General features: G+C 43.9%; 1 protein-coding gene across 4 annotated transcripts in view; it reads right to left on the bottom strand.

Annotated features, from left to right (window-relative positions):
* The window catches only part of cul9 (cullin 9), a 318,678-nt gene that overhangs the window by 133,164 nt on the left and 168,985 nt on the right, over nucleotides 1-16,529 (bottom strand). For all 4 annotated transcript variants that reach the window (XM_078542786.1, XM_078542788.1, XM_078542787.1 and 1 more), the window contains one exon: nucleotides 2,815-2,986. In XM_078542786.1, coding sequence (XP_078398912.1) covers nucleotides 2,815-2,986 — 172 coding nt within the window. The remainder of the gene's footprint in view (nucleotides 1-2,814; nucleotides 2,987-16,529) is intronic.

The following is a 16,529-nucleotide window of genomic DNA, read 5'->3' as shown; positions in this document are numbered from 1 at the left end:
TTGTTGGAGATGGTCAGGGCCTGGCACTTGGATGGCGCCAATGTCACTTGCCACTTGTCAGCCCAAGCCTGGATATTGTCCAGGTCTTGCTGTATTTGGTCATGAACTGCTTCCGTATCTGAGGAGTCACCAATGGTGCTGAACATTGTGCAATCATCAAGGAACATCCCCACTTCTGACCTTGTGATGGAAGGAAAGTCATTGATGAAGCAGCTGAAGATGGTTGGGCCGAGGACACTACCCTGAGGAACTCCTGCAGTGATGTCCTGGAGCTGAGATGACTGACCTCCAACAACCACAGCCATCTTCCTTTGTGCTAGGTATGACTCCAATCAGCAGAGAGTTTTCCCCTGATTCCCATTGACTCCAGTTTTGCTAGGGCTCTTTGGCGCCACACTCAGTCAAATGCGGCCTTGATGTCAAGGGCAGTCACTCTCACCATACACGATTGGATGTGGCAGGACTGTGCTAAGAGCTAAGATCTAATCCGGTGGTTGTGGAATCACTTAGCTCAGTCTATCACTTGCTGTTTGGCATGCAAGTTGTCCAGTGTTGTAGCTTCTCTCGATTGACACCTCATTTTTAGGTATGCCTACTGCTGCTCCTGGCATGTCCTCCTGCACTCTTCATTGAACCATGGTTGAACCCCTGGCTTGGTGGTAATGGTAGAGTGGGGGTATGCTGGGCCATGAGATTACAGATTGTGGTTAAGTACAATTCTGTTGCAGCTGATGGCCCACAGCACCTCATGGATGCCTAGTCTTGAGTTGTTAGATCTGTTTGAAATCTATCCCATCTAGCACAGTTGTAGTTCCACACAACACGATGGAGGGTATCCTCAATGTGAAGGCGGGACTTCGTCTCCACAATGACTATGCGATGGTCACTCCTACCGATAATATCAAGGACAGATGCATCTGCGGCAGGCAGAATGGTGTGGATGAGGTCAAGTATGTTTTTCCCTCTTGTTGATTCCCTCACCATCTGCCACAGACCCAGTCTAGCAGCTATCTCCTTTAAGACTTGGTCAGCTCGGGCTGTGATGGTGCTATTGAACCACTATTGTTGATGGACATTGAAATCACCCAACAAGAATACATTCTGTGCCCTTGCCACCCTCAGTGCTTCCTCCAAGTGGTGTTGAACATGGAGGAGTACTGATTCATCAGCTGAGGGAGAGCAGTAGGTGGTAATCAGCATGAGGTTTCCTTGCCCATTATTGGGCTGATGCATGAGACTTCATGGGGGCCAAGTTGATGTTGAGGACTCCCAGAGCAACTCCCACCCGACTGTATACCACTGTGCCGCCACCTCTACTGGGTCTGTCCTGCAGATGGGACAGGACATACCCAGGGATGGTGATGGTGGTGTATGGGACAAGATCTGTGAGGTATGATTCTGTGAATATGACTATGTCAGGCTGTTGTTTGACTAGCCTGTGAGACAGCTCTCCCAGTTTTGGCACAAGCCCCCAGGTGTTAGTAAGGGGGAGTTTGCAGGGTTGACAGGGATGCAATTGCCATTGTCATTTCCAGTGTCTAGGTTGATGCTGGGTGGTCCATCCGGTTTCATTCCTTTTTATTGACTTTATAGCAGTTTGATACAACTGAGTGGCTTGCTAGGCCATTTCAGAAGGCATTTAAGAGTCAACTACATTACTGCGGATCTGCAGTCACATGTGGGCCAGGTCAGGTGAGGGCAGTAGATTTTCTTCCCTAAAAGACATCAGTGAACCAGATGGGTTTTTACAACAATCGCCAATGGTTTCATGGTCATCATTAGACTTTTACTGAATTCAAATTCTACCATCTCCTGTGGTGGGATTCGAAACCAGGTTCCCAAAGGTACCTTGGGTCGCTGGATTACCAGTCCAGTGACAAAACTCCACCACTTTCTTCATGGACAGATGCATCTGCAACAGAGTAGATAGGGAGAAACTACTTACATTGGCGGAAGGGGCGAAACCTGAGGACACTGATTTAAGGCGTGTGGCAAAAGAATCAAAGGCGACATGAGGAATATGTTTTTTATGCATTGAGTATTTAGAATCTGGAATGTACTGCCTCGGAGTTTGGTGGAGGCTGATTCTGTTGTGGTTTTGGGTAAGTATCTAAATAAAAAAATAATTGCAAGTCCACAGGGAAAATATAGCAGTAGGATTAACTGAGTTACTCTTGCAGAGAACCAGACACAATGGGCCAAATATTTTCTTTCTGTGCTGCAATAATTCTATGAATCTATGAATTGTCGCAGCCCCAGCAAAGCTACTTATACAATCCCCACAACTCCCAAAAAATGTGGTACTTTGTCCCACATCCTGGCCGAGGCTGCCTTCTTTCCATTCCTTCCACCTTGCTGAAGTACTTTTCCCAATATCTCTCCTTCCTGTAGGAAGTTTCTCCCTTCCTACCTCTTATTGCCTCAGTCAAATTAGCCTCTCACCTTATAACTTGATAAACCTGAAGACAACACTTGGTCACAATTACCCATGTGCAATACCACAGGAGATTCAACTCTTGCATCCACTCAGATTAGCATTTAGTCACAACAAGGTAACCTTCAAAGCACTTGTCAATTCACTGATTTGTAGGACAATCATGTATAGAAAATATGAAATGTGTATTCAGATTAATAGGATTGCAGGTTCACATCTTGCTACATAGTGAGTTAGATGAGCCCAGCTGGGTCAGCAGTTCGTAGGGTGTTCTCAGCAGCTCTACGCATAGGAAATATGCTTGAACAATCCTAATCTAACACTGTCACCGTGTGATATACACAGGCCTAGCTCATAAAGTCTGGGTCCCTGACACTTACCTGATGACCACCCCTTTGTGCATGTAGATGTTAATGTAATGGGACCCTGTGCTGCCATTTGATTCCCAGTACGTTTTGGTGTTCTTGTCAGTTAGCTTGCTCGCTCTATGATGATTGGAGGACACCTCCACCTTCTCCCAACACTTGTCCTCTTTCAACTCCACACTGGAACCTACACAATGATGAACAGTAAGAAAGAAAAGACTATAGTAACCACCAGCCAGAGAAACAACCTACCAAACATCTTAGCAGGTTTAAAATACATTTTAAGTTTGAGCAAAATAACACAAGGACAGTAAAAATGCAGGATAAGAGACTGCTGGCTCGATCAAATCAAGTGGTCTCAATGACTCCCTAGATCAAATCAATGAAGGGGTCCATAAACGTCACCACCAAAATCCTAAGAGTGAACTGCCTCCTCCAAATCTCCGCTAGTCACTAGATATTCTGAAAACAAAATCCCCCAAATATAATCAGGAGTTGTCATTTGGATTAAGCATGTTGGTACCAATACTCAACAACAGTGATCACACTTAAGTCATTATGGACTACACGTGACAATACATTGCAGTGCTACACTTAATTCACAACCCCTGCTGGACGTTTTCACATTCAGGTAAACACAACCCAAATGTTTCCCGCACTCTCATTACTCTTCACTGAAATCCAAATGATGAATATTGCAAAACATAAAAATCATCCAAATTAGTGTTTTGTTACTTTGTAGTACTGTAAACGAATGCAACCAATTGGGGAGGAAAAAAGTGAGTTTTGCTAAGAGAGAAATGCTAGGGTATTCCCTTGATGACTATCATGGAGGGCAGTCTGAGATTTCTCAACATAGAATCTCTCAGGAGCCCAACTTCACCTGGCAGATTCCACTATGGTACAAACTGTACGTAAGGATGCTGATATCGGCAAATTCATTGAAGTGTTCTCACTTTGGTGATAATAACAGCCAAATTATGCACGATTTTGCAATTCCGACTTGGCTAGGAATGTAAGAAATAAGAACAAGAGTAGGCAAGGCCATTTGGCACTTCGAACCTGCTCTGCCATTCAACAAAATCACAGTTGATCTTATACCTCAACTTCACCTTTCTGCACTATCTCCATATTCCTCAATTCCCTTAGTATCCTATGATTCATTAACCACTGACCTGAATATACTCAGCCACAGAGCACCCTCAGGCCTCTGGGAAAGAGAAGTCCAAAGGTTCACAGCCCTCTGATTGAAGAAATTTCTTCTCAGTTCAGTTCTAAACCGCCAATCCCTTATTCTGAGACTGTGACCAAGATTTGGGAAACGCTTTCTCAGCATCCACTCTGTCCTGGTGGACGGCAGAATACCAGTAATGTTTCTGGGCGAGTATTTCAAAAGCCTAATACTCTGGAGACACGGAATAAAATGCTAGTTTCATTCATAACGACCATGAAACTACCGGATTTGTTGTAAAATCCATCTGCATCACTAAGGCATCGTGGGGCAGGAAATCTGCCATCCTCGCTAGGTCTGGCCTACATGTGACTCCAGATTCACGGCAATGGGCTTGACTCTTAGCTACCTTCTAAAATGCCCGAACAAGCCACTCAGTTCACAGAATCACACAGTGCAGAAGAGGCCCTTCGGCCCATCGAGTCAGCACCGACACGTGAGAAACACCTGACCTACCTACCTAATCCCATTTACCAGCACTTGGCCCATAGCCTTGAATGTTATGACGTGCCAAATGCTCATCCAGGTACTTTTTAAAAGATGTGAGGCAACCGGCCTCCACCACCCTCCCAGGCAGCGCATTCCAGACCGTCACCACCCTCTGGGCAAAAAAGTATTTCCTCAAATCCCCCCGAAACCTCCTGCCCCTCACCTTGAACTTGTGCCCCCTCATGACTGACCCTTCAACTAAGGGGAACAGCTGCTCCCTATCCACGCCCCTCATAATCTTGTACACCTCGATCAGGTCGCCCCTGAGTCTTCTCTGTTCCAACGAAAGCAACCCAAGTCTATCCAACCTCTCTTCATAACTTAAATGTTTCATCCCAGGCAACATCCTGGTGAATCTCCTCTGCACCCCCTCCAGTGCAATCACATCCTTCCTATAATGTGGCGACCAGAACTGCACACAGTACTCTAGCTGTGGCTTCACCAAGGTTTTATACAACTCCAACATGACATCCCTACTTTTGTAATCTATGCCTCGATTGATAAAGGCAAGAGTCCCATATGCCTTTTTCACCACCCCACTAACATGCCCCTCTGCCTTCAGAGATCTATGGACACAGATGCCAAGGTCCCTTTGTTCCTCAGAACTTCGTGGTGTCATGCCATTCATTGAATACTTCCTTGTCAAATTACTCCTTCCAAAGTGTATCACCTCACACTTTTCAGGGTTAAATTCCATCTGCCACTTATCTGCCCATTTGACCATCCTGTCTATATCTTCCTGTAGCTCAAGACACTCAACCTCACTGTTAACCAACCAGCCAATCTTTGTGTCATCCGCAAACTTACTAATTCTACCACCCCCCCCACCATAGGGGACCCAGCACAGATCCCTGTGGTACGCCACTGGACACTGGCTTCCAGTCACTAAAGCATCCTTCTGTCATCACCCTGTCTCCTACAATTAAGCCAATTTTGAATCCACCTTATCAAATTACCCTGTATCCCATGTGCATTTGCCTTCTTTATAAGTCTCCCATGTGGGACCTTGTCAAAGGCTTTGCTGAAATCCATATAACCTACATCAACTGCACTACCCTCATCTACACACCTGGTCACCTCCTCAAAAAATTCAATCAAATTTGTTAGGCATGACCTCCCTCTGACAAAGCCATGCTGACTATCCCTGATCAAACTTTGCCTCTCCAAGTGGAGATAGATTCTTTCCTTCAGAATTTTCTCCAATAGTTTCCCTACCATTGACGTGAGACTCACTGGTCTGCAGTTCCCTGACTTATCTCCACAACCCTTCTTAAATAGCGGAATCACATTAGCTGTTCTCCAGTCCTCTGGCACCTCCCCCGTGGCCAGAGAGAAATTAAAAATTTGGGTCAGAGCCCCTGCGATCTCCTCCCTTGCCTCCCTCAGCAGTCTGGGACACAAATTATCCCTACCTGGAGATTTGTCCACTTATAAGCCTGCCAACATCTCCAATACCTTGTCACTCCCTATATCAATTTGCTCAAGAACCTCACAGTCTCTCTCCTCGAGTTCCATTCCTTCATCCTCATTCTCTTGGGTGAAGGCAAATGTGAAGTATTCGTTCAACGCTCTAGCAATGTCCTTTGGCTCCACCCATAGATTGTTCCCTTGGTCCCTTATGGGCCCTTCTCTTTCCCTGGTTATCCTCTTCCCATTGATATACTTATAGAATATCTTGGAATTTTCCCTACTTTTACCAGCCAGAGCTTTCTCATATCCCCTCTTTGCTCTCCTAATTGCTTCCTTAAGCTCCACCATGCACTTTCTGTACTCCACTAATGCCTCCACTGATTTGCTCCCCTTGTACCTGCTAAAAGCCTTTCTTTTCCTTCTCATCTTATCCTGAATATCCCTGGTCATCCATGGTTCTCTGTGCTTGTTACTCCTTCCTATCACCCTAGAGGGAACATGTTGAGCCTGTACCCTCCCCATTTCCTTTTTGAACGCCCCCCACTGCTCTTCTGTAGATTTCCCCACAAGTAGCTGTTCCCAGTCTACCTTGGCCAGATCCTGCCTTATTTTACTAAAATCCACTCTCCCCCAATCCAAAACATTTTTTTTGCAACTTGTCGATTTCTTTGTCCAGAACAAGCTTAAATTGTACCATGTTGTGGCCGCTATCACTAAAATGCTCCCCCACCACCACCTCAACCACCTGTCCGGCTTCATTCCCCGGAATTAGGTCCAGCACTGCGACATTCCTTGTTGGATCCTCTACATATTGACCTAAAAAGTTCTCCTGTACACATTTCAAGAAATCCACTCCATCCAAGCCCTTAACACTATGTCTATCCCAATTAATGTTGGGAAAGTTGAAATCACCTAATGTAATTACCCTATTGTTATTGTTTTTACACACCTCCGCGAATTGTGCACATATTTGCTCCTCAATTTCCCGCTGACTATCTGGGGGCCGATAATAAACACCTAACAATGTGGCTGCCCCTTTTTTATTCCTAAGCTCTACCCACAAAGCTTCATTTGATGCCCCCTCCAAGATATCATCTCTCCTTACTGCAATAACTGACTCCTTAACTGATAATGCAATGCCTCCTCCTCTTTTACCCCCTGCCCTGTCTCACCTGAAGATTCTATATCCTGGAATATTGAGCTGCCAATTCTGCCCCTCCCTCAACCATGTCTCTGTGATGGCTTCTATATCACAATTCCACATGTCAATCCTCACCCTTAACTCATCCGTTTTACCTGTAATACTCCTGGCATTAAAGTAAAGGCCATCCAGCCTTGCCTTATTCCCCTAAAACTTAATGCAGCTGTACTCCCTCTGACTTGATTGTTTTACTGTATTATGATTTGTCCCTATTCTGCTAACATTCTGTGTCCCCTCCCCCTGCCGAATTAGTTTAAACTCCTCCCAACAGCACTAGCAAACCCGCCCGCAAGGATGTTGGTCCCGCTCTGGTTCAGATGTAGACCGTCCCGCTTGTGCAGGTCCCACCTTCACCAGAAACAGTCCCAGTGATCCAGGAATCTAAAACCCTCCCTCCTGCACCAACTCTTAAGCCACGTATTCATCTGCGCTTTTCTCCTATTTCTGTGCTCGCTAGCATGTGGCACTGGGAGTAATCCAGAGATTACAACCCATGAGGCTTTTTAGTCTACTGCCTAACTCCCTGCATTCTTGATGCAAGACCTCATCCCTCTTTCTACCAATGTCATTGGTACCAACATGTACCATGACCTCTGACTTATCACCCTCTCTCATCAGGATGCCCTGCAGCTGTTCAGTGACATCCCAGACCCTGGCACCAGAAAGGCGACACACCATCCTGGAGTCACGTTGACGGCCACAGTAGCGCCTATCTGTTCCCGTAACTGTAGAATCCTCTATTATTATTGGACTTCCTCCCCTCCTGTACAGACAGGCTGCTTGTGTTGCCAGAAGCCTGGCTCTGTCTGCACTCCCTGGAGGAACCAGCCTCCAAAATGGAATACCGATTTGCGAGCGAGTTGTACCAAACTGCTACAGAAAAGCCGTGTAATAAAACTGATGAACCACCCATCATCCACCTTGGCATGGAAACAACAAAGACACACCCTTCCCATTCAACCCTGCAAAGTCCTTGTCAACATCTGGGATTTGTGCCAGGATTGAGAGAACTGTCCCACAGACTAGTCAAGCAAAGGCCTGATATAGTCATACTCACAGAATCATACTTTCCAACTGATGTCCCAGGTGCCTCCATCATCATTCCCTGGGTATGTCCTATCTCACCCATTAGGGTAGACCCATCAGAGGTACAGTGGTACACACAGTCAAGTCAGGAGGGAGTAACCTCGGGAGTCCTCAACATTGACCCCACACCCCATGAATTCTCATGGCATCAGGTTAAGCATGGGTAAGGAAACCTCCTGACTGCCACATAAAAGGCTGCGTGTGCCTGTGTGGATGAATGATTTAATTAAGCTGGGCAGAGATTATTAGGAGACATGTTGTCTAGCAGGTTTAAAACATGCAAAGAATAGAGATGATAAGTTGAGGTAAAAGTAAACAAGTTAGATCTAACATTTGCATTTTTAGACAAGTCGAGAGTTTGTTTGAATATCAAAGGGGAGTTCAGAAGTAGCCAGAAACATGTTTGCATCTTGTAGGAGTTCCATAGGTAAATAGAAGGGGGGATATTATATTTTATTGGCCTGAAAGCAAAGACAAGATGGAAACATTAAAGATCTTATATTTGGAAGGGTTTGAGTTTCAAAGAGGTGTGAAAACAATGGAACCTGACATGAAAGGGGGGAAAAGGGTATTTTAGAGTTAGTTACTCTAGCTGTTCTGAGATAGCTGAGGTAGCAGCTGGAGCGGAGATGGAGCTGTTAGCTCTGGGCTGGGAGGAGATGCCATTTCAGCCAACCATCCAGTCAAACCAGAAAAGTCTTGGGCTGCAAAAAGCAGTTGTATTCTGAAGTTTGGTTTACCACAGCAGAGTGGAAGCGAGTTACAGGTCATGCAGTATGCCTTTATTGAAGCTACAGCAGCTTGCCTAGGCTTATATTACTGGATTTCTTATAGTTACACATCTGTAAGGGAGTGTTGCCTGGAAGGTGTTTACTCGTGGGTTTGACCAAGTGGAGAGTCTTTTTTGGGGGAATGTTTGTAAAACTAACCTTAACTGTGCAAATGTGATCTTAAGTTTTCTTTTATACTTGCTAATAAAACTTTTACTGTTAATTTTTAAAAATCCCCAGAAGTGTTACTGGACCTTTGTATTTTGTGGGTTAAAAGGATGAAGCTTGGGTTTTAGTTTCATTTTAAAAGATGCCAGCATTATGAGTTTTATGACCCTTGAAGTGGAGAGCTGTGTTATCAAGGAGGAGGGGGGGGGGAGGGGGTGGGTGGGGGGGATAGTGGCTCAGGGAAGTTAAAACAAGGTAGAAAAGGCTGTGCTGTTGCCTAGCAACAGGAGGCCCACTCATTAGAACCAAAAACAGTTTGAGTTCAGTTGGTCATTATGCTCTAAGGTGAAGAGAGCAGTTTAAGTCTCTCTAGCTGACATACTAGCAGATTGCTGAGGAAAATAAGTCTAAGAATCTTAGCTGAGTTGCTCTAAAGTTAAAGTAACAGTGAATGTCAAGTAAGTTCTGGATCTCAAGGGAGATACCAAATTGTAAGCAGTCTACTGGGAGAGAGAACTGTAGATAGAGCAGGTTTCCCAAAAGAACTGAAAGATCCCAAAACCAAGGAGTGAGACAGAGCAGGATCTGGTCAAAGGAAGAACAGGAGTCTGGGAAAGGTCCTGTTCTGTGGAAGTGAAAGTAAGGAGCAGAGAGAAAGGCTCCAAGATTAAAGAGAGAAAGCTGCAGGACACAGACTTAAAGCAATATAGGCTTACTAGAAACCAGAAGATCCAAGCAGTCAAAGGTCTGTAACTCTTTACTATAGGCATGTGAAACAGTGGTGTTCTGTTGGCACGGCTGAGTCAGTGAGTGTGTGTGCCTGGAAGGAAGCTTGAATGTACGTGGTGATCCAGGAGAGCTCAAAACCCTGGAGGTGAACCTTTGTGGAAGGCGTCTGAGAGAAAGCATCAGTTTGGGAGAAGATTCCAAAGCAAGTTCTTCAAGAGTGGAGATTGGAAACTCTTAGATGAAAGGCAGAGTTCAGTGAGACCAGTTGGCTCACGGTGTGACAAGTGTCTGGGGGGAGTTGAGGAGAGATCCATAGCATCTGTTTGGGGTGGCATCTGTCACTTCGTTTCAGAGTGTGGTGTGCCTGACCACAAGTCACCTACTGGTTTACATGGACTGTGAACATCAGAGTATAATATAGCTTTTGAAACTTGTGTTATCCTTACAAATCTGTATATATCTCTAAAGGTATTGGTGTGGATGAAGGAGTATTGTAATATAGTTAATCTTTTCTTGTTTAATAAGTGTTTTATTCATTTGGTAAAAGTTCCATCAGCTGACTCCTGTGGCTCTGTTCAGTGGCCACTTTCCATGTTTCTAAACAAAAAGATAAAAGTTAGGATCAATCAAGCCACGTTCCACCCTGGGATCTGAACAGTCCAGTAGTAAAATCAGCTGGGATCATAACAATAATCATAGCTCAATTGCACACACAGTAATCTACATAAAGTGAAAATGTTAAAGGATTTCAGCATCTTTCAAGAATAGGAATAATGCAAGAGACCAGTCTCTGCAATCCATCTGACCAATGAATGATCCTCAGCTGCCCGCTGAAACATCTATTCAATTCTCCCTTGAATAATGTTCCCATTTACCTGCCACTCAGGGTAGTACATTCCATGCATTGACCATCCTCTACGTAAAGCAGTTAAATCTAAATAGTCTATTTGCGCATTAATCATTTTCTAATTTTGACCACATATTCACTAATTTTTGTGTTTGAGGAAATGTCAAATTTTAGAGTTTAATATATCTCCTCCCTAAAAATCTGGAACATTTCCAGAAGCATTCTCTTCCCCAGAGTAAAAATCCAGATATTTCAATCCCTCCTCACAGTTCAGATGACTTAAACTGGGTATCAGGTTGGTTGGCCTCTTCTAATCTGGTTCCATTGTTTAGATTGCTTGCTGTAATATGGAAATTAGAATTACATACAGTATTAAAAGCATGGTCATTCCCTGTCCAGACTCATCGCCTCTTGTGATTTATGCTTTATCACTCTGACTGTACATCTTAAGATCCAATTAGCTTTCCTTGGCTGTTGCCACATACTATGCTATTAATTCTGCTGAGTGATTCACTATATCCCCAAAATCCTTCCCCTATGTTGCATTATGCAACCTGGAGCTATTTCAATTATTTTCCAAAGTTTATTTCCCTTTTTTAGGCTCGTTACCATGTTTTGACCACATTACGTGCCACTTCCAATCTATCCACAACCAATTGTTCCACACTTGTTCCCTGTAGTTCAAACCCAACCCTATTTTTGATCATCTGTAAACTTTGCTGCAGCTTTGCTTCCGTGCCCTCTGTATACACTGACCAACAACCTAACTGATTGCACTTCAATGGAGCAGCCAATAAAAGTGTTAAGGAACATGCATCTTTATTTCTGAAGCACAGAAGTGCAGAAAAAATAAACAAGGCCTTGTGTTTATGTCATCCACAAGGCATATTGTTCAAACCTAAACAGTTAAACCTGATTGCAAATGCATAAGGAAAGCTGTGTTATCTGCAAGATTTGGGTTAAAGTAGTCATGCCAGTCAGGTGGGAAGGAGGTGCTAACCAATATCTTCAATTTGGACGAATGAAATTGTTCACGCAGTGTTCATTCCTGCATGCATCCCAGAACTATGGTGGTAAATTTAGAATCCTAGGCACTTCTTGTACTTAAGGATAGGATCAAATTAAAAGAAAAGACATATAATGTGGCAAAGATTAGTGGTAAGCAGAGGATTGGGAAAGTTTTAAAAACCAACAAAAGATGACCAATAAAATAATAAAGAGGGAGAAAATAAACTTTGAGGGTAAACTAGCAAGTAATATAAAAACGGACAGTAAGAGTTTCTTTAAATATATAAAAAGGAAGAGAGAGACTAAAGTGAACATGAGCCCCTTACAAAATGAGGCTGGGGAAATAATAATGGGGAACCAGGAAATGGCAAAGGATTTGAATAAATACTTTGCTTCAGTCTTCACGGTAGAAGACACTAATAGCACTCCAATACTAAATAATAAAGGGGCAAAAGAGAGGGAGGAAATAATACAATAACTATCACTAGAAAAAAAGTACCAGGGAAACTAATGGGGCTAAAGGCTGATAAGTCCCCTGGACCTGATGGGTTGCATCCTCGGATATTAAAGGAAGTAGCTACACAAATAGTAGATGCACTGGTTGTAATCTTCCAAGAATCCTTAGATTCTGGAAAAGTCCCAGAGGATTGGAAAACTGCCAATGTAACACCCTTATTCAAAAAGGGAGGGAGACAAAAAACATGTAAGCATAGGGCAGTTAGCTTAACATCTGTCATTAGAAAAATGTTGGAGTCTATTATAAATGATGTCATAGCAGAGCATTTAGAATTACATAATCTAATCAAGCAGAGTCAGCATGGCTTCATGAAGGGGAAATCATGCCTGACAAATTTATTACAATTCTTTGAGGAGGTAACAAGCAGGATAGATAAAAGGGAACCAGTAGATGCAATATACTTGGATTTTCAAAAGGCCCGTTCGATAAGGTATTGCACGTAAAGCTACTTAATAAGATAAGATCCATGGTTTTGGGGGTAGTATATTAGCATGGATAGAGGATTGGCTAACTAAAAGACGACAGAGGGTTGGGATAAGGGGGGCATTTTCAGGGTGGCAACCAGTAACTAGTGGAGTGTCACAGGGATCAGTGCTGGGGCCTCAATTATTTACAATATATATTAATAATTTAGATGAGGAAAGTGAATGTACTGTCGCCAAATTTGCGAATGATACAAATTTAGGTGGGAAGGCAAGTGCTGAGGATGACGCAGGCCGAGTCTGCAGAGGGATATAGACCGGTTAAGTGAATGGGCAAAAAACTGGCAGATGGAATATAATGTGGGAAAATTTGAGGTTATGCACTTTGGCAGGAAGAATAGAGGAGCTGAATATTATTAAAATGGAGAAAGACTGCAGAAGGCTGCAGCACAGAGAGATTTGGGAGTCCTTGTGTGCATGAATCCCAAAAAGCTAACATACAAGTTCAACAGGTAATAGGTAAGGCAAATGGAATATTGGCCTTTATTTCAAAGGCAATGGAGTATAAAAATAGGAAAGTCTTGCTAAAACTGTACAAGACACCAGTTAAACCACACCTACAATACTGTGACAGTTTTGGCCCCTTATCCAAGGAAAGATATACTGGGATAAAAGCAAAAAACTGCGGATGCTGGAAATCCAAAACAAAAACAAAAATACCTGGAAAAACTCAGCAGGTCTGGCAGCATCTGTGGAGAGGAACACAGTTAACGTTTCAAGTCCGAATGACCATTACCCAGACCTCCCTGTCGCTTGCCATTTCAACACTCCACCCTGCTCTCATGCCCACATGTCCGTCCTTGGCCTGCTGCAATGTTCCAGTGAAGCTCAACGCAAACTGGAGGAACAGCACTTCATCTTCCGACTAGGCACTTTACAGCCTTCCGGACTGAATATTGAGTTCAACAATTTTAGATCATGAACTCTCTCCTCCATCCCCACCCCCTTTCCGATCCCCCCCTTTTTTTTCCAATAATTTATATAGATTTTACTTTTCCTACCTATTTCCATTATTTTTAAATGTATTTCCATCCATTGTTTTATCTCTATCTTTTAGCCTATTTCGATTCCTTCACCCCACCCCACCCCCACTAGGGCAATCTGTATCTTGCTTGTCTTGCTTTCTACCCTTAATTAGCACATTCCTCAGATAATATCACCACCTTCAACACCTCTTTGTCCTTTTGTCTGTGACATCTTTTGGTTATCTCCACCTATCACTGGCCCTCTATCCAGCTCTACTTGTCCCACCCCCCCTTAAACTAGCTTATATTTCACCTCTCTTCTATTTTTACTTAGTTCTGTTGAAGGGTCATTCGGACTCGAAAAGTTAACTGTGCTCCTCTCCGCAGATGCTGCCAGACCTGCTGAGTTTTTCCAGGTATTTTTGTTTTTGTGAAAGATATACTGGCATTGGAAGCAGTCCAGAGAAGGCTCACTAGGTTGATCCCGGGGATGGAGGGATTTTCTTATGAGGAGAGGTCGAGTAAGTTGGGCCTGTACTCAACGGAGTTTAGAAGAATGAGAAGCGATCTTTTTGAAACATATAAGATTCTTAGGCTTGACATGGTGGATGCTGAGAGGTTGTTTCTCCTTGTGGGTGAGCCTAAGACCAGAGGGCATAATCTCAGAGTAAGGGATCATCCATATAAGACAGAGATGAGGAGGAATTCCTTCTCTCAGAGAGTAGTTAATCTTTGGAATTCTTTACCACAGAGGGCTTTAGAAGCTGGGTCATTAAGTATATTCAAGACAGAAATAGACAGATTTTTTCCCAGTAAAGGAATCAAGGGTTATGGGGAAAAGGCAGGAAAGTGGAGTTGAGGATTATCAGATCAGTCATCATCACACTGAATGGCAGAGCAGACTCGATGAACCAAATGGCCGACTTCTGCCCCTATGCCTTATGGTCTTATAGTTGCTGTAAATTAGAATATAAATGTTTTAGACATTTGGCCCAAAAGATTTGTCATGACCAAAACAAAAACAGAATTACCTGGAAAAACTCAGCAGGTCTGGCAGCATCGGCAGAGAAGAAAAGAGTTGACGTTTCGAGTCCTCATTACCCTTCAACAGAACTGAGCAATATCGGGAGAAGAGTGAAATATAAGCTGGTTTAAGTTGGGATGGGGGGAGAGAAGTTGGGGGGGGTAGTTGTAGGGACAAGCAAGCAGTGATTGGAGCAGATAATCAAAAGATGTTACAGATAAAGGAACAAAGAGGTGTGTTAAAGGTGGTGATATTACCTAAGAAAATGTGCTAATTAAGAATGGATGGCAGGACACTCAAGGTACAGCTCTAGTGGGGGTGGGGTGGAAAGACTGACAGACCATTACAGGTATAGATTTAAAAATAATGGAACAAGGTAGGAAAAGAAAAATCTATATAAATCATTGGAAAAAACAAAAGGGAGGGGGAAGAAACGGAAAGGGGGTGGGGATGGAGGAGGGAGTTCAAGATCTAAAGTTGTTGAATTCAATATTCAGTCCGGAAGGCTGTAAAATGCCTAGTCGGAAAATGAGGTGCTGTTCCTCCAGTTTGCGTTGGGCTTCACTGGAACAATGCAGCAAGCCAAAGACAGACATGTGGGCAAGAGAGCAGGGTGGAGTGTTAAAATGGCAAGCGATAGGGAGGTTTGGGTCTTTCTTGCGGACAGACCGCAGGTGTTCTGCAAAGCGGTCGCCCAGTTTACGTTTGGTCTCTCCAATGTCGAGGAGACCGCATTGGGAGCAACGAATGCAGTAGACTGAGTTAGGGGAAATGCAAGTGAAATGCTGCTTCACTTGAAAGGAGTGTTTGGGCCCTTGGACGGTGAGGAGAGAGGAAGTGAAGGGGCAGGTGTTGCATCTTCTGCGTGGGCATGGGGAGGTGCCATAGGTAGGGGTTGAGGAGTAGGGGGTGATGGAGGAGTGGACCAGGGTGTCCCGGAGGGAACGATCCCAACGGAATGCCGCCGGGGGGGTGAGGGAAGATGTGTTTGGTGGTGGCATCATGCTGGAGTTGGCGGAAATGGCGGAGGATGATCCTTTGAATGCGGAGGCTGATGGGATGATAATTGAGGACAAGGGGGACCCTATCATGTTTCTGGGAGGGAGGAGAAGGTGTGAGGCCCCACTAGAGCTGTACCTTGAGTGTCCTGCCATCCATTCTTAATTAGCACATTCTCTTAGATAATATCACCACCTTTAACACCTCTTTGTTCCTTTGTCTGTAACATCTTTTGATTATCTGCTCCTATCACTGCTTGCTTGTCCCTACAATGCACCCCCCTCCCCACCTTAAACCAGCTTATATTTCACCCCTCTCCAGATATTGCTCAGTTCTGTTGAAGGGTCATGAGGACTCGAAATGTCAACTCTTTTCTTCTCTGCCGATGCTGCCAGGCCTGCTGAGTTTTTCCAGGTAATTCTGTTTTTGTTTTGGATTTCCAGCATCCGCAGTAGTTTTTTGTTTTTATATTTATCATGACTATGCAGTTATGATATTGTGGTGTTTTAAGGAAAATTGTAAAAAGTACATTCCTGCTTTAAAAATCCTTTCAAGATGGAAGTCACTGAATACAGCTGACTCCACAGATGATTGCTTAAACATTGTCGAACTGTGTTATCTCAGAATCAGTCAACAAGAGTGTCAGTAATAATTCAATGTGCCTTGGACAACACAGTTAAATCTTTCAGAGGTGTGAAAACTTCGGCCTCCTTTGATACCAAGGTGGGCGGGGGGGGGGGGGGGGGGGGCTACTTCAAAACATCGCAATTTAATTAACTTCTTTACTTTGTGGAGCAATGACTC

This window comes from Cetorhinus maximus, chromosome 5 (assembly GCF_964194155.1).
Source record: "Cetorhinus maximus chromosome 5, sCetMax3.hap1.1, whole genome shotgun sequence".
Classification (NCBI taxonomy): Eukaryota; Metazoa; Chordata; class Chondrichthyes; order Lamniformes; family Cetorhinidae; genus Cetorhinus; species Cetorhinus maximus.
Note: the sequence above shows the minus strand (reverse complement) of the source record. Positions and strands in the feature narration are given on the sequence as shown.